General features: G+C 43.4%; 1 protein-coding gene across 1 annotated transcript in view; it reads right to left on the minus strand.

Annotated features, from left to right (window-relative positions):
- Positions 1-16,116, minus strand: part of SLC2A13 (solute carrier family 2 member 13) — a 142,507-nt gene extending 126,391 nt beyond the window's left edge. Inside the window, exon 1 of the mRNA XM_053977949.1 lies at positions 15,389-16,116. Within this exon, the coding sequence (XP_053833924.1) occupies positions 15,389-15,935 (547 nt within the window). The 5' untranslated portion in view covers positions 15,936-16,116. The remainder of the gene's footprint in view (positions 1-15,388) is intronic.
- Positions 16,117-17,672: the final 1,556 nt, after the last annotated feature.

Genomic DNA, 17,672 nt, shown 5'->3' on the forward strand with positions numbered 1-17,672 from the left:
TAAATATAACTACAGTTATAATGAAAATATAGAAATCACAGCAATTGCTCAGTTTCTTTCTATACTAGTAGATTCATATACAACCAAGCTTATGTCTACAAACACAAGTGATCCATGTAGAGATAATAAAACTCCTTTCTTTTGACTGTATGGGAAAATATTTGCAGTATTGGAGGGTGGGGAGTGGTAGAAATCAGTACAGTACTTCTTCTTCAAGGCACCTTCTCTAGCACCCACATTTTGCATGCTAGGGAGAGTAAGGCCTTTCCCAGTGCACATGGGCTAAGTCAACCTGCTGCACATTCTTTGCTTTAAGAGAAGCAGCTCAGCTTAAATATCTAGCTGCTACTAGATATTTAAGTGTGATATCTAGTGTCCTTCTCCTCATGATCTGGAATTTCCCTGCCACCAATTCAATAACAGCTGCTCAGTGCCAGTGCAATGCAACTGTAATAGAAGAGCATCCTACGGAGGAATCCCAAGTAAAGATGTCAAGAAAAGTGGTAGTCTCAGAGATGGTTTTAACTAAAAAAAAAAAAAAAAAAAAAAAAAAAAAAAAAGCTACAAGTGAAGAATTAGGCTGCTGCATTTGAGGGGGGGAAAGGCAAACAGTAGTGTCAAGTGCTAAATGGAAAAAAGGAACAGATCAACTACTCCATGACCAACATTTAAGGGACCAAGCAGGAGTGGATGGATGCTGCAGGTGGAAAGAAATTACTGCTAAATTTTGTCAGGGAAATGGACTGCCAAAGAGCTTTCTGGAAAATGTTGCTCTCATGACTTTCAATTTTTGACAACCTGCAGTTCCCTAGATGCATTGTGATGGACAGTCATTTTCCAAACAACAGATGTAATTCTGGTAACAGCTGCTTTACTCCAGCGTTTACGTACTCAGCACCAAGCACAACTCCTGAGGTCCCCGTGCAGAGCAGCTCTTTCCTGCCCTACTTTCATTCTCCAGGCACATTAGTAGGGGAGGATTCAGGCAGAGCTCCAGGTCAGCCTACAGAGAAAGCTGGGCAAGCACTGCATTGTTCTTGGTAAATCTCATTAAGTGATACAAGATTTTGATAACTTTAGGTAACCTCAAGATTAAGAGGAAATAAAGATGGGTATCTAAAGTGCCATTCTGCAACACAGGGCACTGCACTGATTCTCCTATCTGTCAGTCTGCTGTGTTGCCCCTATACAGTGAGAGAATAGTGAAAATGAGAAATTTTAAGGAAAATTAGGAGTTGTAATTTTAAAAAAGTATATCTGACAGTCCCATTCCAATTAACACAGATACAGCAAGTATCTCTAAGATAAAATCTGCTTTTCCTGGGATTTGCACTACACAAGTTGCAATAAATCAGTGTAAGTTGTCAGATAACAAGCTGGGCAATGAAATACTCTACTTCTTCAATTTGCTGTCTGCCAGCCTCCAAGTGACCCAGCTTTTTTGTACTTGAGGCACAGCTACTAGAGAGTAGTACATTTTAACTCCTTCATACCTGCTCCCACTTAGAAGTAGATTCCATCCTTAAAACTGAAAAGTTTACAGTTAAAAATGAAGCCACATTCTCCTTCGAAGTGACAAGACATTCTCATTTAAGGTTCAAGCTTTAAGTGAAAAGATTCATGCACAAGCTACTACTGAGAAAAATATCTAAATCCAGGATGTCTCTGAAAAATAAACTTTGCAAGCCCTGTGATTAGAGCATTACTCCACTTTCACTGAGAAAACTATATGAAGAAATTTCCATACTTGAGGATAACTGAAAAGTCTTAGCCCAGTGCAGGGAAGGATGTCTGAATCCTCACAGGACTCTTTCCAAAGAAGGTCTATCGAGTAATTACTATCTCCCATCTTGATTTTCCCTATATCACATTTCACCTGATTTTTTAATGAAAGTATTTAATTAAATCTTCATATAGCAAGATTTAATTGAAACATCAATTATGGTAAAACCTAGCTACATATAACTGAATTTCCACTCAAAAGTAAAAATCACTTTATTTACATTTTAAAACATTTTTTGCCTACTTCCTCTTTCTTATTTCCCAAAACAGAAGGTAGGGACCACTGATAATACTGCAAGAGAGCAACATCAGAAAGCAGAATTAATTACCCTTTGGGGAAGAATCATTAAACTGAGCACTAATAAAGTAACTGTGAGTAGCAATGGAACCAGTTGTGATAGCTTCTAATAAAGCACTAGAAACCTACAATGAAGCACAAAAGAGCTCATAGGTGACTGGATCTCTGAATTAGTCACTACCCACTCCTACCTGCCAAGTTTGTATTATTTATACTTGCATATAGTAAGAAAATAATAAGTAATAAAACCACAGTATTTTCCCCATAAAGTTTTACTATCCATTGGAAAGCACACATGCTGATGACAGGCTTTTGTCAATAAGGTTGGGAATAAACTGCTCTAGCAGAATGCTACTCTTCTTGTCACCAAAGATAACCTCCTTAATAACAGAATCCTCCTCCCTAATACCTGTAACCTATTGCAATAATATAACAGCTAGAAAAGCTCCTCATGGAATATGCTTCCAATGCAGTGTGTGCTTTCAGCACTTTAAATGTCTACTGGTCATCATCTTGAGATCTACCTTTCACATATCCCTAAAGCAATAATAGGTTGAGAAGTGTTTGCTTTACTTTGTCTCCTTTTCACAGTTGTTCTGAGTGTTCCTTGGTTTTTATTTCTATTTGTCAGCAGTATCAGCCACTAAAAGCAGAAAGAATGGCCCCATACCCGAAATCCATTCTTCATATCTTCTCCTGTCCTCCAGAGCACAGCTGTGGAATCTGTTTCAAACACACTAATCCTGAAAATCTGTACACTTGGTTTACAGTATCCTCGTGCATAACCATCTTCAATCTCCTTTTTTCTCACCACAAAAATACAATCAACTCCTAATTAAAATACTCAGCAATATAATTTTATTTCATTACTCAATTCTTTCTGTGCATACACGTACATGTGGAACTCTCCAGATGTCTTCATTCCTTCCTACTTCCCGACATGGCTGTCTAGAAGACCAGGATCAGACATTGTTTCTCACCAACATGGGCCAGGAAAGACAAGTATGGCAGATGAGTTACTGAAGTTCAAATAGTGCTGCTTTAGCACTCACACTTCCCGTTCCTCCTTCTATGCACCAGTGCAAGGACTGATTTCCCTACATCCCAGCCCAAATGAAATTCCCTGGAGAAACTTGGGGGGTAAGAAGCCATAGCACCTACAAAAACTGGAAAACTGACTATCAGTTTGACTGTAGCAAAGTAGTTCATAACAAGTCCCCATCACACTTAACACACAAGCACAGTTCCATTCCATGTATCCCATGAAGAGTCTCCAGGAAGAAAAGCAGAATGAATACCAAAGCCTGAGACAGCAGGCTAACAGGCAGCCCGGCTTGCCCTCATCCAACCAGCACACTGCCATAGAAACTGATGCCCCAACAACCTGTCTGGAACAGTCACACACCCAAATCCATACTCAGGGATCGAAGACACAAGGGAGCATATAAGCAGAGGCTTTATTAAGTCAGTCAGAAATATGTTAACATTCTAGACAAAGTACACCAGAAAACATGCACACAGTCCCTTAGAAGTTTCACCACTACAAGGTAAATTACTGAGAATTAACTTCTGAATAGATTAAGCACAACTGTTCTAAACAGGTGGCTCAGATCCTGCTAAAGATCCAACTGATATTACAGAGGAGGCAGGAAGTGCTGGTTTTGAGCTATGAGGAGAAGCCTTCTCTGCACTCTGTGTAATAAGCTTGGAGCACTGTTTCCTCCTGTGCAAGGAAACACTCCACATCTAAGAGGATAATGATTAATAGCCCAGATATTACACGGATGTCAGGAAAAGCAATTAACTTTGAATCAGAGAGAGGCCTGCAGAGTGACAGAACAGACAGCTTTTGAATGAAGGGAAGGAGTAGGTGGGGACAGAGCAGGCAGAATCAAAGCCAAAACACAAACAGCATCTCTTCTCATTCGAAAGTCACCATCAGAGACACAACAGAAGGTAAAACAAGAAAGCATGACCTAAAAAACAAGAAAGCATGACCTAAAAAAGACACCATGAAACTCCAGCTTTTTCATAAGCACACAGGCTGTTGAAAATGATAATATTTTGTGTAGCCCAGCTATAAAACCTAAAGACTGGGGTCAGGAGCAGAGTGAAGCCCTAAACCTGCAGGATGGCAAGATGCACAAGGAAATCACACAGACTACACAGGTGCAAACAAATGTTAGATTTTATGATAAATAGTTTCTTCTCATCCAAATTGTCAAAGAACTTAGTAAAGTACATTCCCACTCACTAAACAAGAAGCTAACATTATTTGTGTAATGCTCTACTCAATGTGTGCCCACGTTTCTGCTAAATGCACCGATGATTTTTTCCAAGAACACACCAGTCAATCATTGCAAGAGGAAGGATTTGTGCTTCATTTCTCCTCCTAACCAAGAACAACACACAGCACAAAACCAGACACAAGTACCAGCTCAAAATATTCTCACAGTGATTGAATTTTTGGGATAAAACATCATGAATTCCTATGTGCAGCATTTTAGCCTTGTCCACCTCTATTTTCAGGATCCTGAAATTGCCCAGGTGGCTTTGGATTTCATTTGTACCAAGCTGCTCCAATGTGAATTGGACTGGTGAGGTCAGCAGCACCTATGATTAATGCAGGAGCAGGGAGTCTACCAGGCAAAAGCCTTAGCTGAACTCCATAGTGAATAAAACTAGTCTTACCTTTTCCCCTCAGGCAGATTCCCCATTTCCTGCGCTGACATAGCTACTACTGACCTCAACAGTTCAATAATCAAGGACTTGTGAACAAACAAAAAAGTCACTTGTATGCAAACATCTGCTGAAGTGCATGTTTAAAGTACACACAGCTTTGGACTTATCCACTACTTCCACCATGCTCAGCATGCTCCAGTTCATCCACTACCACACTGCCTTCCTCAGATATTAGACTCTCCACACTCTCCATCAGAGCTCCAACCAACAATCCTAAAAAAATTAACTAACCAAACCAGAGAGCAAGTACTTAGTGGTGGGTCCCTATGATTTTTATCTCCTTAACCTCATAAACAAAACTTCCTAGGTAGGCAGTTACAAGCAGAAAAGTAAATTCAAAATAACAGGCAGAGTAGGTCTTCATACAACTAGGAACACCAAATAAAGCACACTGACTTGAACCTTAAATATACAAAAAGTGCCATAAGAATGGGTATTTCTTTCCTACTATCACCTGTTGAAAACAGGAGTACTAAATCTGACCTGAGGTCTCTGACTTTGGGATTCTGGTATACCATCCTCCACCAGCTATACAAGAATTCAGGCTCCCAGCTCTCCCTATTCCCACTTGCACTCCAATAAGATGTTCAAAGAGGCAGTAAAAATATTCCCTGGCTCCAACACCTCATGTAGGCTCTGTGCTTGTTATATTTCTAGATTGCTGAAGTTGCTCCAGCCTTCTTGTCATGGCTTTCATCATAATTTAGTTATCTACCACTTTTCCTATAAAAATCTCAGAAGTACTTTATTAAGTGTATTTATTAGCTTCAGTAAAGAGGTTTTGTTTCTGAATTTCTTTAGGCACCTTTAAGAGAGTAGGTTTTTTTTTTCCCTTTCATAACTCCTGATAATTTTTTACAATTGGAATGTTGACCATTTTTACAGCTGGAATATAAAACCTATGCTACAACAGCATGAGAAAAAATTGCAACATGCTCAGAAGTTAGTTGTCTTCAGCATCAGGATCACCTAACTCTTCCTTAAAGAAATTATTGAATCCTGACTGCCTATTCATTTTTGTGAGCTAATGATAGAGTAAATCAACAACTCTATTTTTTCCAGGTTAAGTACTGCAAGTTCCTCCAACACTAGAGCTGTAAAACCTAAAGGGTCATAACGTTTGAATTTTCATAATATTAGTTTAAACCCCCACAGAATCACAGATAACTTCCAAGTAGTACCATTACAGGCTTTGAACAAGAATCAATGGTAATTTAAGGGAGGAAATCAGAGGGATGCAAACAGGAGCTGCCCATTCCCACCAGCTGGTCTGGTCTTGTTTTGGAGGCTAAACTGCACCACAAGGCATGAGAACAGGATAGCACTAGTGCTCCTCCTCCCTGCCCACTCCTCTAGGCACAGCAGTTCTGCTCTGCACTAGGGAAAAGGAGGAGTACTTCCATATCTGCTCATCTCTTGCCCTTGGAAATGAGAGAGGTGCAAAAGCAAGATCTCATGAACTGCAGAAGACACTCAGGGAAGGGCACGAATCTAGGCAATTGCTACAGTTTTCAAATACTACCAATATCTAACTTTTCTATTAGAATAAATGTAATTGATGGCTTATGAACAATGGCACTGCTCCCACAGCAATGTATCAATCCTAACAACCTGGAGTTATTTAATGACATTAAGGTCACCTTCATGCTTTTATGACTCTCAACTTGAAGGAAAGAAGACAGTCAAAAAAGAACAAACAACCCAATGCAAAACTTTGACATCCACTCATTTGTTAGAAGTGCGGTCAGTTCAAGATGGATTTAATGTTCAAATTATTGGCACCTTCGAGTAGGCCTAAGTTCAAAGTTCTTATCTGGTGAACCAAGAGTAGGAGTGCTGAAACTACGAAAACATACTTAGAGAACTATCCAGTGTTACTAAGAAAGGGAGATTGGTCAAGTCTTTGTAGGGTTCTTGCACAGAAAGGAGAGAATTTCTTACAAGCAAACAGAAATTAAAAGCTTCTTCCACTGGCACATGCCAGCAATCAATTCAGTAGATGTTTCTCAGAGCAGCACTCACCAGAATACATTCCCTATTTACAAGGCCATACACCCCACAGCATAGCAATACAAACTGTGTAACCCCAGGCAGGTTCTTCTGCTCTTTTCAACTTAGAATGCATTCCCCTGTACTTCCAGAGAAAGGCAGCAAAGTAGAAGAGCTGTGGCTAAACACAAACACATACTGAATACTTCCAGATGCTGGAAAACAATCTTTTTCCAAAGTGATTATATGCATAGACACATTCAAACCACAATCACTGGTTTTGCTTCCCTTTCAAGGGAAGCAACAGTACAGAAAACCACATACATGAGGCTCCTAAACAAATGAAAAGGGAAACAAAAGGGCTGTTACTTCTTGTTTCTGCAGGTTAGCCTGCAGAAACTCCCACTTCTGGGAAAAGGCTTGCAAACTCTTGCCATAGGGCTCCCACTTATGGTACCAAGTTTCTAGAACTATTTTATTTTGTCTAGACTATGAAAATACGGGTGATGTCAAGGTGACTGTAATTTTAGCTACACATTTTTGTTTACATAGCAGGTTCTCCACCATTTTTGGCATCTCCTGGTTTTGTGTCTATCATCTGGAGATTGACAACCGCTTGACTCCTGCCTCAGAAACAACTGAGCATGCTTGGCTGGCTGTTCATTAGATTAGAGAGCTCCTCAAAGCCACCACTTGAGAAGAGACTTGTGGAACTCAGTTCTTTCCAAATACAGTGTTGAAAAGAGACCAGAAAGTTCTACAACTGATGCCTGATGCAATTGCCACAGGCCTTCAGGGAGAAGAAAGGGACTCCTTACTTCTCCCTGAAGACTGTTCAGCCTTGCAGTGTCTGACAGCCCGTGTGCTAAAAGCATCAGGTATTCCTGTGTTTCTCCACACTGCCTGGAATTTTTTTTTTGGCTGGAAGTTGTCTTGTCACTCAGGAGTAGAAGTAGTATATGCTTGTTGCTGTAGAACAATCACAAAAGATAAGGCCAAGGTCAGTTCCAGGCTAGAAAACATCAGCTCTCCTGAGAACCAAGAAGCCATTCAGATTAGTCACAGAGGACAAACCTCCTTCAGAGGGCTGCTCCCTTGCTGACTTACACTGGAAAAATCAAGGAGGAGGGTGGAAGAAAAGTTCAGGCAGAGAAGCTGGGTTGACAACTCCTGAATACACACAACTAAAAAACTCATCTACAGAGGAGGGGGGAAAAACCCCTGAGTGACAACTAAAGGACAAGCCCAAGGTAAAGGTAAAACGTTGCATTTATCAATAAACATACACCTCTTTTTTTTTTATTTATTAAATTTACACAACTGCTTCAGTGTCTGAGCTCACTAGCACATAGCCACATGAAATGAAGAACTCCAAAGAAAGTCAACCCAGGTGCAATCCCTAGGGCATACATGGGGGCTTCAAACAAGAACCTGCAGTTTGAAAGGGAGGAACACAAAAGTAAGTCTGTCCCCAAGTGCAGAAGAGGCAGACACCCTTACTGTTCAGCTGATAAGAAACCAAACCTAGGGAGAAGTGGGAACACAGCGGCCAACCCCATGGCTGAAAGGGTGTTGTGGCCCATCCACAGCCAGCTAGATGGGTGAGGAGGGGCTCTGGGGTCACAGTGTGGCACTTCATCTGTGCCAGCAGCACGTCTGGAAGCGACTTGTGAAGGAAGGAGGGACAGACTGTCTGAGCTAAGAAACCTAAGTTCAGTGACTTGGTATATAAACAGCCAAAATAAGAAACCACCTATGAAAAAATCCCCTTCAGAACATGCATTTACTTTGAATAAATCCTTTATGAAATCAGTCTAAATCTGACAACAAATCAGAGGAAGATCAGAAATGGAAAGAACAGGAATGTGTGCTTTTAAACCTTCATTTCTACAACTATCATGTGCAAAATAAATTTTAGAAGAGTTTGCACCCAAGTTGCATCAAAAGACTTACAAGAGACTTTAGCTCAAGTAATCAGATGGCTCCAGACTCATCCAGAGCCGTGTTACACAAGATCTCTACAACAGAATTAACAACTGCTTCTCTTGATACTTGTTCACAGGCATAATCATTGCAAAGAAAAGCCCGAAGGTGGAACTCTGCTCTCCTGATGTTCATCAGTCACTGGTTTCAGGCTTCCAGCAGCTCAACTCAGACCGAGGCTCTTCACAAGCTTCACACCAGAAACATTGATTGTACAGGTCAGATGTGAAAGCCCACTGATGAAGACCCATAAAGCAATTTTGCAAACAAAGCTATCCATCAGGCCCATTATACCTCTGTGGTGCCAGCATGCTGCACAGCCACAATTTCTCACTTTGAGTCCAACCACCTTAGGTAGAAATCACCAATTTTCAGAACTTCTGTAGGACTTGCAACTCAAAAGCTTACCATATTTGAATGTAATGATCCCTAAGATTCTTAAAATACTACTTTTAAAAGAAATTAATGTATTTTAAAATAGGATATATTCTATAAAACTCCACTTAAGAGCATACATCTGCTATAATTATTCTTGAAGTCTACTGATAATGAGGTAAGGAAAAACATAATTTAAAAGACCTTTTCAGCACCTCCTTTTCAGTGATTCATGTTTTTCATTGCTTCTCAGGATACAATTGGCAAAGTACAGACTAGTATGCTCAGAACAAAAATTAAGTGCAAGTTCTGACAGTGCACAGCACAAGACAGAAGCCAGCACCTCGAATCTGCTGCTTGGACTGTCCTCAGATATCCTGACTTGTGCCTCTGCTCACAGGACTGGTGCAAATTTCAGCCAAACAAGTCACTCAGACCCAAGAGATCCAGCTGAATGATGATGCCTCTAACATCACAGTAAGTGGATGCCACTGGTCTCCTGTTCCTGCAGCAAACAAAGCATTTTAAAAATAAGCCCACCTACAGTGCCCACATGAATTTTTCAAGGTAAGCAAACACTTGTTTACACATTTAACACAAGCTTCCTTCAAGTTGCCTTTTTATCAGGAATAAGAAGACCATAATTTCAACTTATGTCAGCTATGAAATGGATGCTTTCTATTTTTTTCCAGAACAAACAAAGATACTTATAATCCAACAGGGATTATGTTTTAATAGAACAGTTTGACCAAGTACAGGGAAAATTATTTTAGAAAAATTCCCATGTTTTAAAGACAGAAAACAAATACAAGGTTTATGAACTATGGGAATTAATTTCTTTCTTAAGTTAAATAAAAATAGCAAAAAGGCCAAAACACCTCCCCTATGACTTTAAAGAGTGTCCAGAAGAATCAAAAATCCAAACATTCTCTTAGATATAACTCTGTGTACTTAATATTTTATTCTGAAATTGTCACTAAATATAAGGTAGCAACATTCAGGTGCAAATTGCTGATTTTTGTATTATACCATCAGACAAAACAATAATGGAGTCAGTGCTGGTTGACATGAGAGTGAACTGAGCATAGTACTGTGTATCCTGTCCAAGGCACACAAAATTAGAGGACTTCAAAAGACACCATTTTAAATCTTAAATTAATCCTGGTACCCTGAAAGATTTCAGCTCAAATCAGAAGCTAATGTATCCTTCCAGACGCTTTTGCACAAGAACAGATTAAGCTCTTAAGATACAGAGATTCAATCTTGAGCACACACAGTAATGTCAGTACCTTTAGATCCTGGAAGCTTGGATGACCATCTGTGGGCAGTGACAGCACAAGAGTCAATTGCAACAACCCAGAAATTTGTCTCTCCGTTCCCCTCCATCCCTACTGCCAGCTTATACTTTACCACTGTCTCCAGAGGTAAAAATAGCCTATGAACCTCTGGACTGAAAATTACAAGCATCTGTCAGAAGCAGCACAGCATATTTGGGGGTTGAAGGTGACTCCAAAATGTACCAAGGTGGTACATTTACTTTTAAAAAAAGCTGGTGGACACTCAGTTATAAAAACAGACTGAAGCTTCAGAGCTTCCCATATCGGGTTGCTGAGGGAGGATGAGAAGATTAATCTGGTTTTCCAAGATAAAAATACATTGAAAAATACATGAAAAAGCTCAGTTGTATTAAAAAAAAAAAAAAGTAGTAATAAAAACCAGCACACATATCCTAATCTTTCATAGGCAACATGTATTGCTTATGAAATACCAGTTATTTTCTAGTATTTCCAACCATATCTAGTAGTCCAAATTATATGGCAGACCTTTACTTAACCACTTCAACTATTGTACAGTTTGTACTGTATGACATGATGCAAGTCCTTTGGAGAAATTTGGTTATTTTTGTCATTTGGCATTGAACCTTATTGTCAATAGAAGCCAGCCCTACCAGGGGAGCCACAACCATATGCCAGAACTTTTCACTCCTGTCTAATTCTGTGTACAGTCTTGTTTCCTCTGCTCAGAAAATGACCTACATATGTAGTGAAAAGATGCTACCAGGAGCACTACATATGTCAGACTCAAATATAGCCTTTAAAAAAAATACTACAGACATTTTGAGCACAAAGCAAGCACTGTAGGCTTGCATTGTGAAGAAATCTCATGTATGAAAGACAGGAGTCAAGGAGAAAATAAGGCACTTAACCAGGCAGGTCCCCATTGCACTGCAGACTCAGTAACATACATGTACTACAATCCTAAATAACTCTGCTTTCATGAGAGCTTGGGTAATGTGTGCATTAATAATGTCTAAGCCACACATTCAGCAAGAAAACGAAACCCTGAAAGGCTGGTCATTAATTGAGCACCATTCATTCTGCATGCCAAACAAGACAGGAGTATCTAATTATCCAGCTAATGATTGTACATCAAGACAGAGATCAGCTATGGAGGAGCAAGCTTAATGCTGTCACTTCCTGAACTCTGCTCAAGCTGCTTTCCTTCCACAGGTGGTAAGTGTCCTTGAAAAAGTCACCTGAACAGCTCACTACCTGAAGCACCATGCCAACACCCACCTACACCAGCTGTAAGCTTAAAACCTTCAGCATCCCCAGATGACAGAAGGATAAACAACTCCTATTGCAGACAGATGAGCTGTTGGCAAACCATGGCCAATGGGTTCAGGCAAACTGGGACATTGGACTGATCACAGCCTAAGAAAGAAGTGATTTTGCAAACATGGCTGCTTATTATTATCCTTTCTAGTCTCTGCTGGTTTAGCCCCAGTGATTATTCTTCTCACTCTTTGCCTTCCTTCTCAAGACAGCAAGTTTTCAGTAGAAATAACTCTCATCTCCAGTCATGCCTGGTTCTCGCTTTTATTGTTTCAGTTCTGGCCTGACCTCAGGCTTTGGGAGAGACCAAATATGAGCCCAGTGAAGAACCCAGCTTTCCTGTCAAGCACAGTGGCCAAACTACAGTAGCCAACACAACAGGAGGAAGCCTTCACCATTATCACATGCCAAAGGTCCAAACACACTTTGTACCAATGACTTCTTTACCTAGCTAAGCTCATACTAAGTGTTACCAAGCACATGCAATCCAATTTCCTAAATGTTTGGATTTTGCCCCCATTTGCTGTAATGAATATCTGTCCAAGTGTTGCATTCCTGACATCTGGCTCAGACAAATTCCTAAAGAGTCCAGGACACCAGATATGTGTGGAAATGGGCAGGTAGGAGGGAGTAATGCCCATAACCTTGTTCTTAAGCCATTTAGCCTGGAACTGCCATGAACTATGTATTTAAAAAATCAGATCTAAAAAGATCTAAGGATATTCTAAGCTCATGCTGAAAATGTTTTTCCTTTTTATGCATTCTCTATATTTCGTATTAATACGGAAGGAAAGAGGGACAGAAAGGGAACATAACTGTTTCCACCATAAAAATCTATTCAACATTTACAACAAAAGAGGATTTAGGCTTGTCCTTGAGAGAAAGTCTTTATTTCCAGAAACATCTCATTCTGTAATGGCTGTAGAAAAAGGACAGTTTTTCCATTTCAAAAGACCTCTAAGGAAAATAGTAGAAAATGGACAAGACAAATGAGAGATGTTCCTCATTTCAGCATATATCCTCTGGTTTTCATCCTTGAAAGTTTAACTTTATTCCTTTATAAATCACAGTCACAAGAAAAATAGCCATTTTCTCACACAGACAAAATTAACACTGATCTAGCCAGCAACCAGCAAGGGCAGAAGGAACATTACCACATCTGCGTTTACAGCACCACAGTACTGATCATAACACAGTAATTCACTTAGTAAGTGCAAAAAACTCCACACATATCTGGAGTAGATCTCTTGATGGGCAATTTGCAGAGAGCTACAGGAAAGAAACCTAAGAAATGTATAAAATTATGCACAATTAAGAATTTTTTACTGGTTTTCAGGTAGGAAAGCATTCATAACACAACACCACTGCACCCTCACATTTTAGCAGTTTGTATTATTGCTGAAGTGTCACATTACTGAACAGACTTCTCACACCAACACTAGGAAGCTCTGGCTCACTTTGGGCAGTAAAATGACAGCCAGAAGTCTCAGAGATGAAAGGGAAGAAAAAACTTCCACCAATTTCTAATGCCTTCATTAAATTATCCAGGCTCCCTCTGGTGGGGGATTTAATGTAGAGACTGTTCCAGCTTGCTATATGAGAATAGTTTTGAACCACAACAGGTTTTTTCTTTTGTAAAACAAACCATGTTACGACTGGACTCTGCGATTTCTGGAGTCTCTTATCATACTTCAGTCACAGCAATCTGAGGTAAAGCTTTGTTTCTGGCCCTAAGCTACTTCACATAAAGAAAGGCAGTAAGTGATTAAAAAAAAAAATAAAGAAAACATCACATTTTTAAAACACAAATTATTGTCTTTGTGCTCCAAAATCCTCAGAACATTTTTCATTTCTTATTTCAGCTCTCCAGAGTCCCAGCAGAACCACCACCTCTGTCCCTGATGTGGACAGAGGCCAAAGAGAGATTCCTCTCCCCAGTGCACACAAGAGATCTAAGGCTCCTAGTTTTCATTTCTGCTTATATATTGATTATATTAAGTCCCAGGTCTCATATCTCTCCAACAATTTGAATATCATTTATTTGCACTACTGTCAGACAATTCCAATATGCTTATGTATCTCTCTACAAAATACACACACACAGGAGTCAAGCAAACCATCCATCCATTTCATTCCTCTACAGCCCCTGAAGTTGTCATTGCAACCAGTTACAGAAAAGGAACATGACAAGCTTTACAAACACAAAAAGACATCACATTTGGTATCTTTAGTATCTACCACATATGTACTACATATTGCCATCAAAATTCCTATTATCCGTGCAATCTCATAGTCAAATTCAGTTTTGCCTCCTGAACTTCATGACCAATATTATCAACATTCTGCAGTCTGAAATCTTGATAAAACAAAAAACATGCAGAAAGATAGCATTCAAAAGAAAAACTAAAAAAAAACCATCCAATTGAGGTAGGAAAACTGCAACTCGATGTTGCTGTATGGGAAAACCAGTATAATCCCTTTCATGGATGGAGACAATTTTATTTCTGACAGCCCTTATGACTCACTAACTTTTCTTCCTTAATAAGGCCACGATTTGCATCAGAGAAAGTGTGTCTATAACAAGCCCGAGGACTCAGAAAATTATCCAATGGCTAAGAAACATAACTTTGCTACACAGACGAAAACAATTTTAGTTCTCAATTTGTGCTTTCAGATAGAAAGGGATGCAAGATTATACCTACTATAGTCCAAGAATTCTGATTAACCTCATACAGCCCATCTTAGATGATGAGTATAATTCAATTACTGCCAGATAGGATGGCAGCTGAAGCTGAAGAGCAACCCAAGCTTGAGGGCTATTTAGGATACAGTCGGCACAGAAACTAGTCTCATAGGTCAGAGGAAACAGTCCTCAACACTGCAAGCTCCTTGGGACAACTACGAAGTTTTACGAGAACCCACTGCTTGGAACCCATATAGGAAGGCAAATAAAGAGCAACAATTCACGTTCAGTATATCATTAATGAAATCCAAAGCCTTCCAAAGCAAGCGTTAACTTATTCAGACCAGGGAGATTACCACCTCATTTTGCCCGAGAGGCATTCCTTTAGCGCCCAAGTAAAGCTATGCAGCGAACCTGTAGAGAGGTATATCTACCAGTAGTAGAGTTCAGAAAGACAGGCGTGATCTCCTCGCCCCTGACTTCCCAGAACCCCTTCAAAATGCAAAGCCTGCGGCGTGCGGTGTTGACACTGACAGACCACCCTAAACATGAAACCGCAGAAAGGATGCGAGACCTTTCTCCTCGTACAGAGACAACTCCCCAGTATCGGGGCAGGACTACACCACCTGTAATAAAATCGAAGAGGGCAAGCACACACCCGGTCCCCTTGCACACCGCGCCGCGATGGCCATGGGACCCCCGCCCCGGACCTCGCTCAGCCAAGCGTTCCCCTCGCCAGCTCCCCAACCTTGGGCACTCCGGGACTACTTCGCCTTCTGCTTCACCGCAAGGGGTTTGCGGGCATGCAGGGACGGGCGATTCCCGGCTCGGCTAAACCTGCCCCGGGAGAGCGCTGCCCCCGCCGGGCAAGAGCCGGGTCCCCGCAGGAGAGAGAGCCGGGCGGGGCGGTGCGGCACTCACCGATGCCCAGCCCCACCACCACGCGTCCCGCCAGCAGCGTCTCCTTGTCGCGGGCGGCGGCCAGCACGCCGGACCCCGCCGTGAAGAGGCCGCTGGCCAGCAGGATGCAGGGCCTCCGGCCGCACAGCCCGTTCAGGACGCCGCCGGCCAGGGCGGAGAGGGCGGCGGCGCCCACCGTGCTGGAGACGAGCAGCTCCTGCCAGAGCGCGTCCAGGTTGAGCTCTCTCTTGAGGAGGAGCAGCGCCCCCGACACCACACCGGTGTCGTAGCCGAAGAGGAAACCCCCCAGGGCGGAGAAGACCGACACCACGTAGACGAAGCCGGGCGTCTCGTCCTGCTGGAACTGTCGCCGCGCCGCCCGCTCCAGCTCTCCGCCCGACGCCGCGCTGTTGAGGCTGGAACAGGACTCGGCGGCGATGAGGCTCCGCTCGCCCGCCGCCGCGCCCGAGCCGGCGGACCCGTCCGCCTGCCGCCGCCTCTTCTCGCCCATCAGGTTGCTCAGGCTCCGCAGCGTGTACTCCACATTATCGCTGGCCTTGCGGGACATGGGACGGCCGCGGCTCCCGCCCCGACCGGGGGAGGGCAGGGGGCTGAGGCGGGCGGCTGCCGGGCTACTTAGACTAGGGCGGCGGGGCTGCCGCTGCTGCCGACGCTGCCCGTCCTCAGCGCGCCCGCCCCTCTCGGGCCGCGCTCAGCTGGGTCGCATCGTCCCCCCGCCGCCGGGCGGACTTGAGGGGAAGTTGCCGCCGCTCCCAGCGCCCGGGCGGAGCTGGAGGCGGAGGCAGGCGGGGACAGCGCCGAGCGCGGCCCGGCGGGCGCAGGGGCGGGCTCGGCCGCCCCCCCCCCCGCCGTTCCCGGTACGGAGCAGGCGCGGCCCGGAGCGCCTGCGCACGGAGCGCCCCCGCCGCACTCACTCGCGGGCGGCGGGGCTGGCGATGTGCGCTGGGACCAGGAAGGAAGTCGGGATGGAAGCCAGGAAGGAAGCCCAGGGCGGGTGGACGCCACGCAAGCCCGGGGGCCGGTCCCCGAGCCCGCGGAGCTGTTCCCGCTGGCAGCCCCCGTCTGCATGAGGTGCAGGGGGCTGCCCGCCTGCCCCCCGCGCGGTTTCCGCGCTGCCTGGGGAGCGCTGTCCGGGTACCAGGCACGCGTAAGGATCCCAGTTGATTTAATAACTGGATCGTTTGAACGAAGACAGCGTTCCGCGTCCTCGTTTGCCATTTTCTGAAGCACTGGGTGACACTGGCTATGCTGCTGAGCACGGGAGTAGCAGGTTTTCCTTACTGGGATCTCCCGGCTCTCTTCGTCCAAGCTCAGTTGCGGGGACCATTTCAGATCGTTCGTGTCGATTGATATTGTCCCGGCCTCCCCTGCTCTTCCTCTTTTCGGGATGTTGAACAGGACGGGCCCTGGGGCTGCACAGCTCCTAGAAGCCCTTCGGCGCTGATGCCTTTGCAGCGGCTGGCTGTCGCTGCAGGGGCTCTGAGCGAGCCTGCCCGCCCCCGTCCCTGCCGGCTGTACGGGCAGCTGGAGCCAGCGCTGCGCTGCTACCACAGAGCGTGGCAAGAGCGCTGGAACAAGCTGCCCAGGGACGTCTCGCTCCCTGGAGACGCTGAAAACCCACCTGGACGTGTTCCTGTGTAACCTGCTCTAGGTAACCCTTGAATGATCTCCAGAGGTCCCTTCCAACCCTAACAATTTTGTGATTCTGTTACAAAAAAAAAAAAAAAAAAAAAAAAAAAAAAAAAAAAAAGGGAAATTTCCAGCAGTTGTTTAGAGGGGGACAGATTTCTCACCATGTAGGAGCAGAGTTAGGAGCTTGTTCTCGTGTTTGTACTTGAAGTAGAGCATCGTGTTTTCGTAGTTCCACCTTTAAACAGTCTTTTTGGGGATTTTTCACCGGGATGCAGAGCCTGGCAGATCCTGTCAGCAGGGAGAGGTGCCCAGCTCCATGAGAACCCAGGCAAGCTCTGCTGCTAGTGTGCATGGAAGGGCCTTCCAGATGCAATGCATTTTTGGGGAAAAGTATATGTCATAATATCACAATATTATAATTTGTACATCTTGTATATTGGCATGTGTATGGATAAAACAAAATTTTCCTTCTGACTTAACTGTGTTCTGTAGAGATTCTCATAATGAGGCCAGCCAGTACCCAGAGAATTTTGGTAATTAACTGGATCAGTTACCAGCCCACACCTTGTGAGCAGTACTAGTCATAGCCATGTGAATTTAAAAATTAGAAGAGGGAGCAAAGTCCAACATGGCCAGCTGCACATAGCCTCTT

This window comes from Vidua macroura, chromosome 5, assembly GCF_024509145.1.
Source record: "Vidua macroura isolate BioBank_ID:100142 chromosome 5, ASM2450914v1, whole genome shotgun sequence".
Classification (NCBI taxonomy): domain Eukaryota; kingdom Metazoa; phylum Chordata; class Aves; order Passeriformes; family Viduidae; genus Vidua; species Vidua macroura.